The sequence below is a fragment of the Anomaloglossus baeobatrachus genome, chromosome 10 (assembly GCF_048569485.1).
Source record: "Anomaloglossus baeobatrachus isolate aAnoBae1 chromosome 10, aAnoBae1.hap1, whole genome shotgun sequence".
In the NCBI taxonomy this organism is placed as follows: domain Eukaryota; kingdom Metazoa; phylum Chordata; class Amphibia; order Anura; family Aromobatidae; genus Anomaloglossus; species Anomaloglossus baeobatrachus.
In genome coordinates, this window is record NC_134362.1 from 211883265 (window position 1) to 211898970 (window position 15706).

The window sequence follows — 15706 nt, forward strand, 5'->3', positions numbered from 1 at the left end:
CCCTCTAGTGGTGGCTGCATACAGGATCTTATCATGTATCTCTGTATACAGGGAGCTCCCCCTAGTGGTGGCTGCAGACAGGATCTTATCATGTATCTCTGTATACAGGGAGCTCCCTCTAGTGGTGACTGCAGACAGGATCTTATCACGTATCTCTGTATACAGGGAGCTCCCCCTAGTGGTGGCTGCAGACAAGATCTTATGTATCTCTGTATACAGGGAGCTCCCCCTAGTGGTGACTGCAGACAGGATCTTATCATGTATCTCTGTAAACAGGAGCTCCCCCTAGTGGTGACTGCAGACAGGATCTTATCATGTATATCTGTATACAGGGAGCTCCCCCTAGTGGTGGCTGCAGAGAGGATCTTATCATGTATCTCTGTATATAGGGAGCTCCCCCTAGTGGTGACTGCAGACAGGATCTTATCATGTATCTCTGTATACAGGGCGCTCCCCCTAGTGGTGACTACAGACAGGATCTTATCATGTATCTCTGTATACAGGGAGCTCCCCCTAGTGGTGACTACAGACAGGATCTTATCATGTATCTCTGTATACAGGGGGCTCCCCCTAGTGGTGGCTGCAGACAGGATCTTATCATGTATCTCTGTATACAGGGAGCTCCCCCTAGTGGTGGCTGCAGACAGGGGCTTATCATATATCTCTGTATACAGGGAGCTCCCCCTAGTGGTGGCTGCAGACAGGATCTTATGTATCTCTGTATACAGGGAGCTCCCCCTAGTGGTGGCTGCAGACAGGATCTTATCATGTATCTCTGTATACAGGGAGCTCCCCCTAGTGGTGGCTGCAGACAGGATCTTATCATGTATCTCTGTATACAGAGAGCTCCCCCTAGTGGTGGCTGCAGACAGGATCTTATCATGTATCTCTGTATACAGGGCGCTCCCCCTAGTGGTGGCTGCAGACAGGATCTTATCATGTATCTCTGTATACAGGGAGCTCCCTCTAGTGGTGGCTGCAGACAGAATCTTATCCTGTATCTCTGTATACAGGGAGCTCCCCCTAGTGGTGACTGCAGACAGGATCTTATCATGTATCTCTGTATACAGGGAGCTCCTCCTAGTGGTGGCTGCAGACAGGATCTTATCATGTATCTCTGTATACAGGGAGCTCCCCCTAATGGTGGCTGCAGACAGGATCTTATCATGTATCTCTGTATACAGGGAGCTCCCCCTAGTGGTGGCTGCAGACAGGATCTTATCATGTACCTCTGTATACAGGGAGCTCCCCCTAATGGTGGCTGCAGACAGGATCTTATCATGTATCTCTGTATACAGGGAGCTCTCCCTAGTGGTGGCTGCAGACAGGATCTTATCATGTATCTCTGTATACAGGGAGCTCCCCCTAGTGGTGGCTGCAGACAGGATCTTATCATATATCTCTGTATACAGGGAGCTCCCCCTAGTGGTGGCTGCAGACAGGAGCTTATCATGTATCTCTGTATACAGGGAGCTCCCTCTAGTGGTGGCTGCAGACAGGATATTATCATGTATCTCTGTATACAGGGAGCTCCCCCTAGTGGTGGCTGCAGACAGGATCTTATCATGTATCTCTGTATACAGGGAGCTCCCCCTAGTGGTGGCTGCAGACAGGAGCTTATCATGTATCTCTGTATACAGGGAGCTCCCTCTAGTGGTGGCTGCAGACAGGAGCTTATCATGTATCTCTGTATACAGGGAGCTCCCCCTAGTGGTGGCTGCAGACAGGATATTATCATGTATCTCTGTATACAGGGAGCTCCCCCTAGTGGTGGCTTCAGACAGGATCTTATCATGGATCTCTGTATACAGGGAGCACCCCCTAGTGGTGGCTGCAGACAGGATCTTATAATGTATCTCTGTATACAGGGAGCTCCCCCTAGTGGTGGCTGCAGACAGGATCTTATCATGTATCTCTGTATACAGGGAGCTCCCCCTAGTGGTGGCTGCAGACAAGGTCTTATCATGTATCTCTGTATACAGGGAGCTCCCCCTAGTGGTGGCTGCAGACAGGATCTTATCATGTATCTCTGTATACAGGGAGCTCCCCCTAGTGGTGGCTGCAGACAGGATCTTATCATGTATCTCTGTATACAGGGAGCTCCCCCTAGTGGTGGCTTCAGACAGGATCTTATGTATCTCTGTATACAGGGAGCTCCCTCTAGTGGTGGCTGCAGACAGGATCTTATCATGTATCTCTGTATACAGGGAGCTCCCCCTAGTGGTGGCTGCAGACAGGATCTTATCATGTATCTCTGTATACAGGGAGCTCCCCCTAGTGGTGGCTGCAGACAGGATCTTATCATGTATCTCTGTATACAGGGAGCTCCCCCTAGTGGTGGCTTCAGACAGGATCTTATGTATCTCTGTATACAGGGAGCTCCCCCTAGTGGTGACTGCAGACAGGATCTTATCATGTGTATCTGTATACAGGGAGCTCCCCCTAGTGGTGACTGCAGACAGGATCTTATCATGTATCTCTGTATACAGGGAGCTCCCCCTAGTGGTGACTGCAGACAGGATCTTATCATGTGTATCTGTATACAGGGAGCTCCCCCTAGTGGTGGCTGCAGACAGGAGCTTATCATGTATCTCTGTATACAGGGAGCTCCCCCTAGTGGTGGCTGCAGACAGGATATTATCATGTATCTCTGTATACAGGGAGCTCCCCCTAGTGGTGGCTGCAGACAGGATCTTATCATGTATCTCTGTATACAGGGAGCTCCCCCTAGTGGTGACTGCAGACAGGATCTTATCATGTGTATCTGTATACACAGAGCTCCCCCTAGTGGTGGCTGCAGACAGGAGCTTATCATGTATCTCTGTATATAGGGAGCTCCCCCTAGTGGTGGCTGCAGACAGGATCTTATCATGTATCTCTGTATACAGGGAGCTCCCCCTAGTGGTGACTGCAGACAGGATCTTATGTATCTCTGTATACAGGGAGCTTCCCTAGTGGTGGCTGCAGACAGGATCTTATCATGTATCTCTGTATACAGGGAGCTCCCTCTAGTGGTGGCTGCAGACAGGATCTTACCATGTATCGCTGTATACAGGGAGCTCCCCCTAGTGGTGGCTGCAGACAGGATCTTATCATGTGTATCTGTATACACAGAGCTCCCCCTAGTGGTGGCTGCAGACAGGATCTTATCATGTATCTCTGTATACAGGGAGCTCCCCCTAGTGGTGGCTGCAGACAGGATCTTATCATGTATCTCTGTATACAGGGAGCTTCCCCTAGTGGTGGCTGCAGACAGGATCTTATCATGTATCTCTGTATACAGGGAGCTTCCCCTAGTGGTGGCTGCAGACAGGATCTTATCATGTATCTCTGTATACAGGGAGCTCCCCCTAGTGGTGGCTGCAGACAGGATCTTATCATGTATCTCTGTATACAGGGAGCTCCCCCTAGTGGTGGCTGCAGACAGGATCTTATCATGTATCTCTGTACACAGGGAGCTCCCCCTAGTGGTGACTGCAGACAGGAGCTTATTATGTATCTCTGTATACAGGGAGCTCTCCCTAGTGGTGACTGTAGACAGGATCTTATCATGTATCTCTGTATACAGGGAGCTCCCCCTAGTGGTGGCTGCAGACAGGATCTTATGTATCTCTGTATACAGGGAGCTCCCCCTAGTGGTGGCTGCAGACAGGATCTTATCATGTATCTCTGTATACAGGGAGCTCCCCCTAGTGGTGGCTGCAGACAGGATCTTATCATGTATCTCTGTATACAGGGAGCTCCCCCTAGTGGTGGCTGCAGACAGGCTCTTATCATGTATCTCTGTATACAGGGAGCTCCCCCTAGTGGAGGCTGCAGACAGGATCTTATCATGTATCTCTGTATACAGGGAGCTCCCCCTAGTGGTGACTGCAGACAGGATCTTATCATGTGTATCTGTATACACAGAGCTCCCCCTAGTGGTGGCTGCAGACAGGATCTTATCATGTACCTCTGTATACAGGGAGCTCCCCCTAGTGGTGGCTGCAGACAGGATCTTATCATGTGTATCTGTATACACAGAGCTCCCCCTAGTGGTGGCTGCAGACAGGATCTTATCATGTACCTCTGTATACAGGGAGCTCCCCCTAGTGGTGACTGCAGACAGGATCTTATCATGTGTATCTGTATACACAGAGCTCCCCCTAGTGGTGGCTGCAGACAGGATCTTATCATGTATCTCTGTATACAGGGAGCTCCCCCTAGTGGTGGCTGCAGACAGGATCTTATGTATCTCTGTATACAGGGAGCTCCCCCTAGTGGTGGCTGCAGACAGGATCTTATCATGTACCTCTGTATACAGGGAGCTCCCCCTAATGGTGGCTGCAGACAGGATCTTATCATGTATCTCTGTATACAGGGAGCTCTCCCTAGTGGTGGCTGCAGACAGGATCTTATCATGTATCTCTGTATACAGGGAGCTCCCCCTAGTGGTGGCTGCAGACAGGATCTTATCATATATCTCTGTATACAGGGAGCTCCCCCTAGTGGTGGCTGCAGACAGGAGCTTATCATGTATCTCTGTATACAGGGAGCTCCCTCTAGTGGTGGCTGCAGACAGGATCTTATCATGTATCTCTGTATACAGGGAGCTCCCCCTAGTGGTGGCTGCAGACAGGATCTTATCATGTATCTCTGTATACAGGGAGCTCCCCCTAGTGGTGGCTGCAGACAGGAGCTTATCATGTATCTCTGTATACAGGGAGCTCCCTCTAGTGGTGGCTGCAGACAGGAGCTTATCATGTATCTCTGTATACAGGGAGCTCCCCCTAGTGGTGGCTGCAGACAGGATATTATCATGTATCTCTGTATACAGGGAGCTCCCCCTAGTGGTGGCTGCAGACAGGATCTTATCATGTATCTCTGTATACAGGGAGCTCCCCCTAGTGGTGGCTGCAGACAGGATCTTATCATGTATCTCTGTATACAGGGAGCTCCCCCTAGTGGTGGCTTCAGACAGGATCTTATGTATCTCTGTATACAGGGAGCTCCCCCTAGTGGTGACTGCAGACAGGATCTTATCATGTGTATCTGTATACAGGGAGCTCCCCCTAGTGGTGACTGCAGACAAGATCTTATCATGTGTATCTGTATACAGGGAGCTCCCCCTAGTGGTGACTGCAGACAGGATCTTATCATGTGTATCTGTATACAGGGAGCTCCCCCTAGTGGTGGCTGCAGACAGGAGCTTATCATGTATCTCTGTATACAGGGAGCTCCCCCTAGTGGTGGCTGCAGACAGGATATTATCATGTATCTCTGTATACAGGGAGCTCCCCCTAGTGGTGGCTGCAGACAGGATCTTATCATGTATCTCTGTATACAGGGAGCTCCCCCTAGTGGTGACTGCAGACAGGATCTTATCATGTGTATCTGTATACACAGAGCTCCCCCTAGTGGTGGCTGCAGACAGGAGATTATCATGTATCTCTGTATATAGGGAGCTCCCCCTAGTGGTGGCTGCAGACAGGATCTTATCATGTATCTCTGTATACAGGGAGCTCCCCCTAGTGGTGACTGCAGACAGGATCTTATGTATCTCTGTATACAGGGAGCTTCCCTAGTGGTGGCTGCAGACAGGATCTTATCATGTATCTCTGTATACAGGGAGCTCCCTCTAGTGGTGGCTGCAGACAGGATCTTACCATGTATCTCTGTATACAGGGAGCTCCCCCTAGTGGTGGCTGCAGACAGGATCTTATCATGTGTATCTGTATACACAGAGCTCCCCCTAGTGGTGGCTGCAGACAGGATCTTATCATGTATCTCTGTATACAGGGAGCTCCCCCTAGTGGTGGCTGCAGACAGGATCTTATCATGTATCTCTGTATACAGGGAGCTTCCCCTAGTGGTGGCTGCAGACAGGATCTTATCATGTATCTCTGTATACAGGGAGCTCCCCCTAGTGGTGGCTGCAGACAGGATCTTATCATGTATCTCTGTATACAGGGAGCTCCCCCTAGTGGTGGCTGCAGACAGGATCTTATCATGTATCTCTGTATACAGGGAGCTCCCCCTAGTGGTGGCTGCAGACAGGATGTTATCATGTATCTCTGTATACAGGGAGCTCCCCCTAGTGGTGACTGCAGACAGGAGCTTATCATGTATCTCTGTATACAGGGAGCTCCACTTAGTGGTGGCTGCAGACAGGATCTTATCATGTATCTCTGTACACAGGGAGCTCCCCCTAGTGGTGACTGCAGACAGGAGCTTATTATGTATCTCTGTATACAGGGAGCTCTCCCTAGTGGTGACTGTAGACAGGATCTTATCATGTATCTCTGTATACAGGGAGCTCCCCCTAGTGGTGGCTGCAGACAGGATCTTATGTATCTCTGTATACAGGGAGCTCCCCCTAGTGGTGGCTGCAGACAGGATCTTATCATGTATCTCTGTATACAGGGAGCTCCCCCTAGTGGTGGCTGCAGACAGGATCTTATCATGTATCTCTGTATACAGGGAGCTCCCCCTAGTGGTGGCTGCAGACAGGCTCTTATCATGTATCTCTGTATACAGGGAGCTCCCCCTAGTGGAGGCTGCAGACAGGATCTTATCATGTATCTCTGTATACAGGGAGCTCCCCCTAGTGGTGACTGCAGACAGGATCTTATCATGTATCTCTGTATACAGGGAGCTCCCCTTAGTGGTGGCTGCAGACAGGATCTTATCATGTATCTCTGTATACAGGGAGCTCCCCCTAGTGGAGGCTGCAGACAGGATCTTATCATGTATCTCTGTATACAGGGAGCTCCCCCTAGTGGTGGCTGCAGACAGGATCTTATCATGTATCTCTGTATACAGGGAGCTCCCCCTAGTGGTGGCTGCAGACAGGATCTTATCATGTATCTCTGTATACAGGGAGCTCCCCCTAGTGGTGGCTGCAGACAGGATCTTATGTATCTCTGTATACAGGGAGCTCTCCCTAGTGGTGGCTGCAGACAGGATCTTATCATGTATCTCTGTATACAGGGAGCTCCCCCTAGTGGTGGCTGCAGACAGGATCTTATCATATATCTCTGTATACAGGGAGCTCCCCCTAGTGGTGGCTGCAGACAGGAGCTTATCATGTATCTCTGTATACAGGGAGCTCCCTCTAGTGGTGGCTGCAGACAGGATCTTATCATGTATCTCTGTATACAGGGAGCTCCCCCTAGTGGTGGCTGCAGACAGGATCTTATCATGTATCTCTGTATACAGGGAGCTCCCCCTAGTGGTGGCTGCAGACAGGAGCTTATCATGTATCTCTGTATACAGGGAGCTCCCTCTAGTGGTGGCTGCAGACAGGATCTTATCATGTATCTCTGTATACAGGGAGCTCCCCCTAGTGGTGGCTGCAGACAGGATCTTATCATGTATCTCTGTATACAGGGAGCTCCCCCTAGTGGTGGCTTCAGACAGGATCTTATGTATCTCTGTATACAGGGAGCTCCCCCTAGTGGTGACTGCAGACAGGATCTTATCATGTGTATCTGTATACAGGGAGCTCCCCCTAGTGGTGACTGCAGACAAGATCTTATCATGTGTATCTGTATACAGGGAGCTCCCCCTAGTGGTGACTGCAGACAGGATCTTATCATGTGTATCTGTATACAGGGAGCTCCCCCTAGTGGTGGCTGCAGACAGGAGCTTATCATGTATCTCTGTATACAGGGAGCTCCCCCTAGTGGTGGCTGCAGACAGGATATTATCATGTATCTCTGTATACAGGGAGCTCCCCCTAGTGGTGGCTACAGACAGGATCTTATCATGTATCTCTGTATACAGGGAGCTCCCCCTAGTGGTGACTGCAGACAGGATCTTATCATGTGTATCTGTATACACAGAGCTCCCCCTAGTGGTGGCTGCAGACAGGAGCTTATCATGTATCTCTGTATATAGGGAGCTCCCCCTAGTGGTGGCTGCAGACAGGATCTTATCATGTATCTCTGTATACAGGGAGCTCCCCCTAGTGGTGACTGCAGACAGGATCTTATGTATCTCTGTATACAGGGAGCTTCCCTAGTGGTGGCTGCAGACAGGATCTTATCATGTATCTCTGTATACAGGGAGCTCCCTCTAGTGGTGGCTGCAGACAGGATCTTACCATGTATCTCTGTATACAGGGAGCTCCCCCTAGTGGTGGCTGCAGACAGGATCTTATCATGTGTATCTGTATACACAGAGCTCCCCCTAGTGGTGGCTGCAGACAGGATCTTATCATGTATCTCTGTATACAGGGAGCTCCCCCTAGTGGTGGCTGCAGACAGGATCTTATCATGTATCTCTGTATACAGGGAGCTTCCCCTAGTGGTGGCTGCAGACAGGATCTTATCATGTATCTCTGTATACAGGGAGCTCCCCCTAGTGGTGGCTGCAGACAGGATCTTATCATGTATCTCTGTATACAGGGAGCTCCCCCTAGTGGTGGCTGCAGACAGGATCTTATCATGTATCTCTGTATACAGGGAGCTCCCCCTAGTGGTGGCTGCAGACAGGATCTTATCATGTATCTCTGTACACAGGGAGCTCCCCCTAGTGGTGACTGCAGACAGGAGCTTATTATGTATCTCTGTATACAGGGAGCTCTCCCTAGTGGTGACTGTAGACAGGATCTTATCATGTATCTCTGTATACAGGGAGCTCCCCCTAGTGGTGGCTGCAGACAGGATCTTATGTATCTCTGTATACAGGGAGCTCCCCCTAGTGGTGGCTGCAGACAGGATCTTATCATGTATCTCTGTATACAGGGAGCTCCCCCTAGTGGTGGCTGCAGACAGGATCTTATCATGTATCTCTGTATACAGGGAGCTCCCCCTAGTGGTGGCTGCAGACAGGCTCTTATCATGTATCTCTGTATACAGGGAGCTCCCCCTAGTGGAGGCTGCAGACAGGATCTTATCATGTATCTCTGTATACAGGGAGCTCCCCCTAGTGGTGACTGCAGACAGGATCTTATCATGTGTATCTGTATACACAGAGCTCCCCCTAGTGGTGGCTGCAGACAGGATCTTATCATGTACCTCTGTATACAGGGAGCTCCCCCTAGTGGTGGCTGCAGACAGGATCTTATCATGTGTATCTGTATACACAGAGCTCCCCCTAGTGGTGGCTGCAGACAGGATCTTATCATGTACCTCTGTATACAGGGAGCTCCCCCTAGTGGTGACTGCAGACAGGATCTTATCATGTGTATCTGTATACACAGAGCTCCCCCTAGTGGTGGCTGCAGACAGGTTCTTATCATGTATCTCTGTATACAGGGAGCTCCCCCTAGTGGTGGCTGCAGACAGGATCTTATGTATCTCTGTATACAGGGAGCTCCCCCTAGTGGTGACTGCACACAGGATCTTATCATGTATCTCTGTATACACAGAGCTCCCTCTAGTGGTGGCTGCAGACAGGATCTTATCATGTGTCTCTGTATACAGGGAGCTCCCCCTAGTGGTGGCTGCAGACAGGATCTTATCATGTACCTCTGTATACAGGGAGCTCCCCCTAGTGGTGACTGCAGACAGGATCTTATCATGTATCTCTGTATACACAGAGCTCCCTCTAGTGGTGGCTGCAGACAGGATCTTATCATGTGTCTCTGTATACAGGGAGCTCCCCCTAGTGGTGGCTGCAGACAGGATCTTATCATGTATCTCTGTATACAGGGAGCTCCCTCTAGTGGTGGCTGCAGACAGGATCTTATCATGTATCTCTGTATACAGTGAGCTCCCCCTAGTGGTGGCTGCAGACAGGATGGTATGTATCTCTGTATACAGGAAGCTCCCCCTAGTGGTGGCTGCAGACAGGATCTTATCATGTACCTCTGTATACAGGGAGCTCCCCCTAGTGGTGGCTGCAGACAGGATCTTATCATGTATCTCTGTATACAGGGAGCTCCCCCTAGTGGTGGCTGCAGACAGGATCTTATCATGTATCTCTGTATACAGGGAGCTCCCCCTAGTGGTGGCTGCAGACAGGATCTTATCATGTATCTCTGTATACAGGGAGCTCCCCCTAGTGGTGGCTGCAGACAGGATCTTATCATGTACCTCTGTATACAGGGAGCTCCCCCTAGTGGTGGCTGCAGACAGGATCTTATCATGTATCTCTGTATACAGGGAGCTCCCTCTAGTGGTGGCTGCAGACAGGATCTTATCATGTATCTCTGTATACAGTGAGCTCCCCCTAGTGGTGGCTGCAGACAGGATGTTATGTATCTCTGTATACAGGAAGCTCCCCCTAGTGGTGGCTGCAGACAGGATCTTATCATGTATCTCTGTATACAGGGAGCTCCCTCTAGTGGTGGCTGCAGACAGGATCTTATCATGTATCTCTGTATACAGGGAGCTCCCCCTAGTGGAGGCTGCAGACAGGATCTTATCATGTATCTCTGTATACAGGGAGCTCCCCCTAGTGGTGACTGCAGACAGGATCTTATCATGTGTATCTGTATACACAGAGCTCCCCCTAGTGGTGGCTGCAGACAGGAGCTTATCATGTATCTCTGTATATAGGGAGCTCCCCCTAGTGGTGGCTGCAGACAGGATCTTATCATGTATCTCTGTATACAGGGAGCTCCCCCTAGTGGTGACTGCAGACAGGATCTTATGTATCTCTGTATACAGGGAGCTTCCCTAGTGGTGGCTGCAGACAGGATCTTATCATGTATCTCTGTATACAGGGAGCTCCCTCTAGTGGTGGCTGCAGACAGGATCTTACCATGTATCTCTGTATACAGGGAGCTCCCCCTAGTGGTGGCTGCAGACAGGATCTTATCATGTGTATCTGTATACACAGAGCTCCCCCTAGTGGTGGCTGCAGACAGGATCTTATCATGTATCTCTGTATACAGGGAGCTCCCCCTAGTGGTGGCTGCAGACAGGATCTTATCATGTATCTCTGTATACAGGGAGCTCCCCCTAGTGGTGGCTGCAGACAGGATCTTATCATGTATCTCTGTATACAGGGAGCTCCCCCTAGTGGTGGCTGCAGACAGGATCTTATCATGTATCTCTGTATACAGGGAGCTCCCCCTAGTGGTGGCTGCAGACAGGATCTTATCATGTATCTCTGTATACAGGGAGCTCCCCCTAGTGGTGGCTGCAGACAGGATCTTATGTATCTCTGTATACAGGGAGCTCCCCCTAGTGGTGGCTGCAGACAGGATCTTATCATGTATCTCTGTATACAGGGAGCTCCCCCTAGTGGTGGCTGCAGACAGGATCTTATCATGTATCTCTGTATACAGGGAGCTCCCTCTAGTGGTGGCTGCAGACAGGATCTTATCATGTATCTCTGTATACAGGGAGCTCCCTCTAGTGGTGGCTGCAGACAGGATCTTATCATGTATCTCTGTATACAGGGAGCTCCCCCTAGTGGTGGCTGCAGACAGGCTCTTATCATGTATCTCTGTATACAGGGAGCTCCCCCTAGTGGAGGCTGCAGACAGGATCTTATCATGTATCTCTGTATACAGGGAGCTCCCCCTAGTGGTGGCTGCAGACAGGAGCTTATCATGTATCTCTGTATACAGGGAGCTCCCCCTAGTGGTGGCTGCAGACAGGCTCTTATCATGTATCTCTGTATACAGGGAGCTCCCCCTAGTGGAGGCTGCAGACAGGATCTTATCATGTATCTCTGTATACAGGGAGCTCCCCCTAGTGGTGACTGCAGACAGGATCTTATCATGTGTATCTGTATACACAGAGCTCCCCCTAGTGGTGGCTGCAGACAGGATCTTATCATGTACCTCTGTATACAGGGAGCTCCCCCTAGTGGTGGCTGCAGACAGGATCTTATCATGTGTATCTGTATACACAGAGCTCCCCCTAGTGGTGGCTGCAGACAGGATCTTATCATGTACCTCTGTATACAGGGAGCTCCCCCTAGTGGTGACTGCAGACAGGATCTTATCATGTGTATCTGTATACACAGAGCTCCCCCTAGTGGTGGCTGCAGACAGGATCTTATCATGTATCTCTGTATACAGGGAGCTCCCCCTAGTGGTGGCTGCAGACAGGATCTTATGTATCTCTGTATACAGGGAGCTCCCCCTAGTGGTGACTGCAGACAGGATCTTATCATGTATCTCTGTATACACAGAGCTCCCTCTAGTGGTGGCTGCAGACAGGATCTTATCATGTGTCTCTGTATACAGGGAGCTCCCCCTAGTGGTGGCTGCAGACAGGATCTTATCATGTACCTCTGTATACAGGGAGCTCCCCCTAGTGGTGACTGCAGACAGGATCTTATCATGTATCTCTGTATACACAGAGCTCCCTCTAGTGGTGGCTGCAGACAGGATCTTATCATGTGTCTCTGTATACACAGAGCTCCCTCTAGTGGTGGCTGCAGACAGGATCTTATCATGTATCTCTGTATACAGGGAGCTCCCCCTAGTGGTGGCTGCAGACAGGATCTTATCATGTATCTCTGTATACAGGGAGCTCCCCCTAGTGGAGGCTGCAGACAGGATCTTATCATGTGTCTCTGTATACAGGGAGCTCCCCCTAGTGGTGGCTGCAGACAGGATCTTATCATGTATCTCTGTATACAGGGAGCTCCCCCTAGTGGTGACTGCAGACAGGATCTTATCATGTATCTCTGTATACACAGAGCTCCCTCTAGTGGTGGCTGCAGACAGGATCTTATCATGTGTCTCTGTATACAGGGAGCTCCCCCTAGTGGTGGCTGCAGACAGAATCTTATCATGTATCTCTGTATACACAGAGCTCCCTCTAGTGGTGACTGCAGACAGGATCTTATCATGTATCTCTGTATACAGGGAGCTCCCCCTAGTGGTGGCTGCAGACAGGATCTTATCATGTATCTCTGTATACAGGGAGCTCCCCCTAGTGGTGGCTGCAGACAGGATCTTATCATGTATCTCTGTATACAGGGAGCTCCCTCTAGTGGTGGCTGCAGACAGGATCTTATCATGTATCTCTGTATACAGTGAGCTCCCCCTAGTGGTGGCTGCAGACAGGATGTTATGTATCTCTGTATACAGGAAGCTCCCCCTAGTGGTGGCTGCAGACAGGATCTTATCATGTACCTCTGTATACAGGGAGCTCCCCCTAGTGGTGGCTGCAGACAGGATCTTATCATGTATCTCTGTATACAGGGAGCTCCCCCTAGTGGTGGCTGCAGACAGGATCTTATCATGTATCTCTGTATACAGGGAGCTCCCCCTAGTGGTGACTGCAGACAGGATCTTATCATGTATCTCTGTATACAGGGAGCTCCCTCTAGTGGTGGCTGCAGACAGGATCTTATCATGTATCTCTGTATACAGTGAGCTCCCCCTAGTGGTGGCTGCAGACAGGATGTTATGTATCTCTGTATACAGGGAGCTCCCCCTAGTGGTGACTGCAGACAGGATCTTATCATGTACCTCTGTATACAGGGAGCTCCCTCTAGTGGTGGCTGCAGACAGGATCTTATCATGTATCTCTGTATACAGGGAGCTCCCCCTAGTGGTGGCTGCAGACAGGATCTTATCATGTACCTCTGTATACAGGGAGCTCCCCCTAGTGGTGGCTGCAGACAGGATCTTATCATGTATCTCTGTATACAGGGAGCTCCCTCTAGTGGTGGCTGCAGACAGGATCTTATCATGTATCTCTGTATACAGTGAGCTCCCCCTAGTGGTGGCTGCAGACAGGATGTTATGTATCTCTGTATACAGGGAGCTCCCCCTAGTGGTGGCTGCAGACAGGATCTTATCATGTATCTCTGTATACAGGGAGCTCCCCCTAGTGGTGGCTGCAGACAGGATCTTATCATGTATCTCTGTATACAGGGAGCTCCCCCTAGTGGTGGCTGCAGACAGGATCTTATCATGTATCTCTGTATACAGGGAGCTCCCCCTAGTGGTGTCTGCAGACAGGATCTTATCATGTATCGCTGTATACAGGGAGCTCCCCCTAGTGGTGGCTGCAGACAGGATCTTATCATGTGTATCTGTATACACAGAGCTCCCCCTAGTGGAGGCTGCAGACAGGATCTTATCATGTGTATCTGTATACACAGAGCTCCCCCTAGTGGTGGCTGCAGACAGCATTGGATTTTAGTGCGCAGCAATGTGTCACGTCAGAGTGGAGTTTGGTTTTATGGAGTAATATATTTTTGATCATCGCGATGTCTTTGCCCTGAGGATATAGAGTCACTTGCAATGTGTGAACAGTCTCCAATCCTCCTCTGTCCACAAATAAATCTCAGAGAGAAGGCACCTGGCGCCTCTGCTGTCAGTCCGTCTGCTGAGCCCCCCTACCTGGATCAGGGGTCCCCCCCACTAATGATCGGCGAGTGGACAGAATATTAACGATCCTGGATAGTTGGAGTCCGCGGCTTACAGTTGGTTGTCACAGCGGACTACAGCTCCCAGCATGCCTCGGTGCGGCTCCGGCTCATAGTGACCCCCGCTGGTGGCCGGGCCTGGGATTAGGGACCTTTGCTCTCACCTGCGTTGGTCGGCAGCACCCGGAGACTGTCGAATTCCAGCATGGTGTACGCGGAGTCCAGGGTCCCGGAGTAATCGGGTAATTCCATATCCATAATCCCCTCACAAAGCCTCATTATTGGGGTCTGCACCGGAGCGGGTCAGTGGCGCCAGCGCCCGGCTGCCAATCACCCGCCGACCCCCTCCTCACCGAGCAAGAAAATCAATGATCACTCACAGGAGGCGGCGCAGCAGCTGCAGTCACATGTGTCAATCACATGGAGATAAGCCCGCACCAATCACTGTCACTCACTGACACTTACTGACCGCACAAATTACTGACGGCTCAGGTGACAATGCTCCGCCGGAGGCTGGAAACGCCGGCACACCGCTCTACACAGCGGAGGGGCTGTTACACTGTGTCAGACTGGAGCTCAGAGCGGAGGGGCTGTTACACTGTGTCAGTCCAGAGCTCAGAGCGGAGGGGCTGTTACACTGTGTCAGTCCGGAGCTCAGAGCGGAGGGGCTGTTACACTGTCAGTCTGGAGCTCAGAGCGGAGGGGCTGTTACACTGTGTCAGACTGGAGCTCAGAGCGGAGGGGCTGTTACAATGTGTCAGTCCAGAGCTCAGAGCGGAGGGGCTGTTACACTGTGTCAGTCTGGAGCTCAGAGCGGAGGGGCTGTTACACTGTGTCAGTCCAGAGCTCAGAGCGGAGGGGCTGTTACACTGTGTCAGACTGGAGCTCAGAGCGGAGGGGCTGTTACACTGTGTCAGTCTGGAGCTCAGAGCGGAGGGGCTGTTACACTGTGTCAGACTGGAGCTCAGAGCGGAGGGGCTGTTACATTGTGTCAGTCCGGAGCTCAGAGCGGAGGGGCTGTTACACTGTGTCAGTCCGGAGCTCAGAGCGGAGGGGCTGTTACAATGTGTCAGTCCAGAGCTCAGAGCGGAGGGGCTGTTACACTGTGTCAGTCTGGAGCTCAGAGCGGAGGGGCTGTTACACTGTGTCAGACTGGAGCTCAGAGCGGAGGGGCTGTTACACTGTGTCAGTCTGGAGCTCAGAGCGGAGGGGCTGTTACACTGTGTCAGACTGGAGCTCAGAGCGGAGGGGCTGTTACATTGTGTCAGTCCGGAGCTCAGAGCGGAGGGGCTGTTACACTGTGTCAGTCCGGAGCTCAGAGCGGAGGGGCTGTTACACTGTGTCAGACTGGAGCTCAGAGCGGAGGGGCTGTTACACTGTGTCAGTCCAGAGCTCAGAGCGGAGGGTCTGTTACACTGTGTCAGACTGGAGCTCAGAG

At 51.0% G+C, this 15706-nt stretch overlaps 1 protein-coding gene across 2 annotated transcripts in view; it reads right to left on the reverse strand.

Moving 5' to 3' along the window:
* The window catches only part of LOC142254283 (hepatocyte nuclear factor 4-beta-like), a 62326-nt gene extending 47690 nt beyond the window's left edge, over positions 1 to 14636 (reverse strand). For both annotated transcript variants that reach the window (XM_075325320.1, XM_075325319.1), the window contains exon 1: positions 14433 to 14636. In XM_075325320.1, the coding sequence (XP_075181435.1) occupies positions 14433 to 14547 (115 nt within the window). In that variant the 5' untranslated portion in view covers positions 14548 to 14636. The remainder of the gene's footprint in view (positions 1 to 14432) is intronic.
* Between the last annotated feature and the right edge of the window lie 1070 nt (positions 14637 to 15706).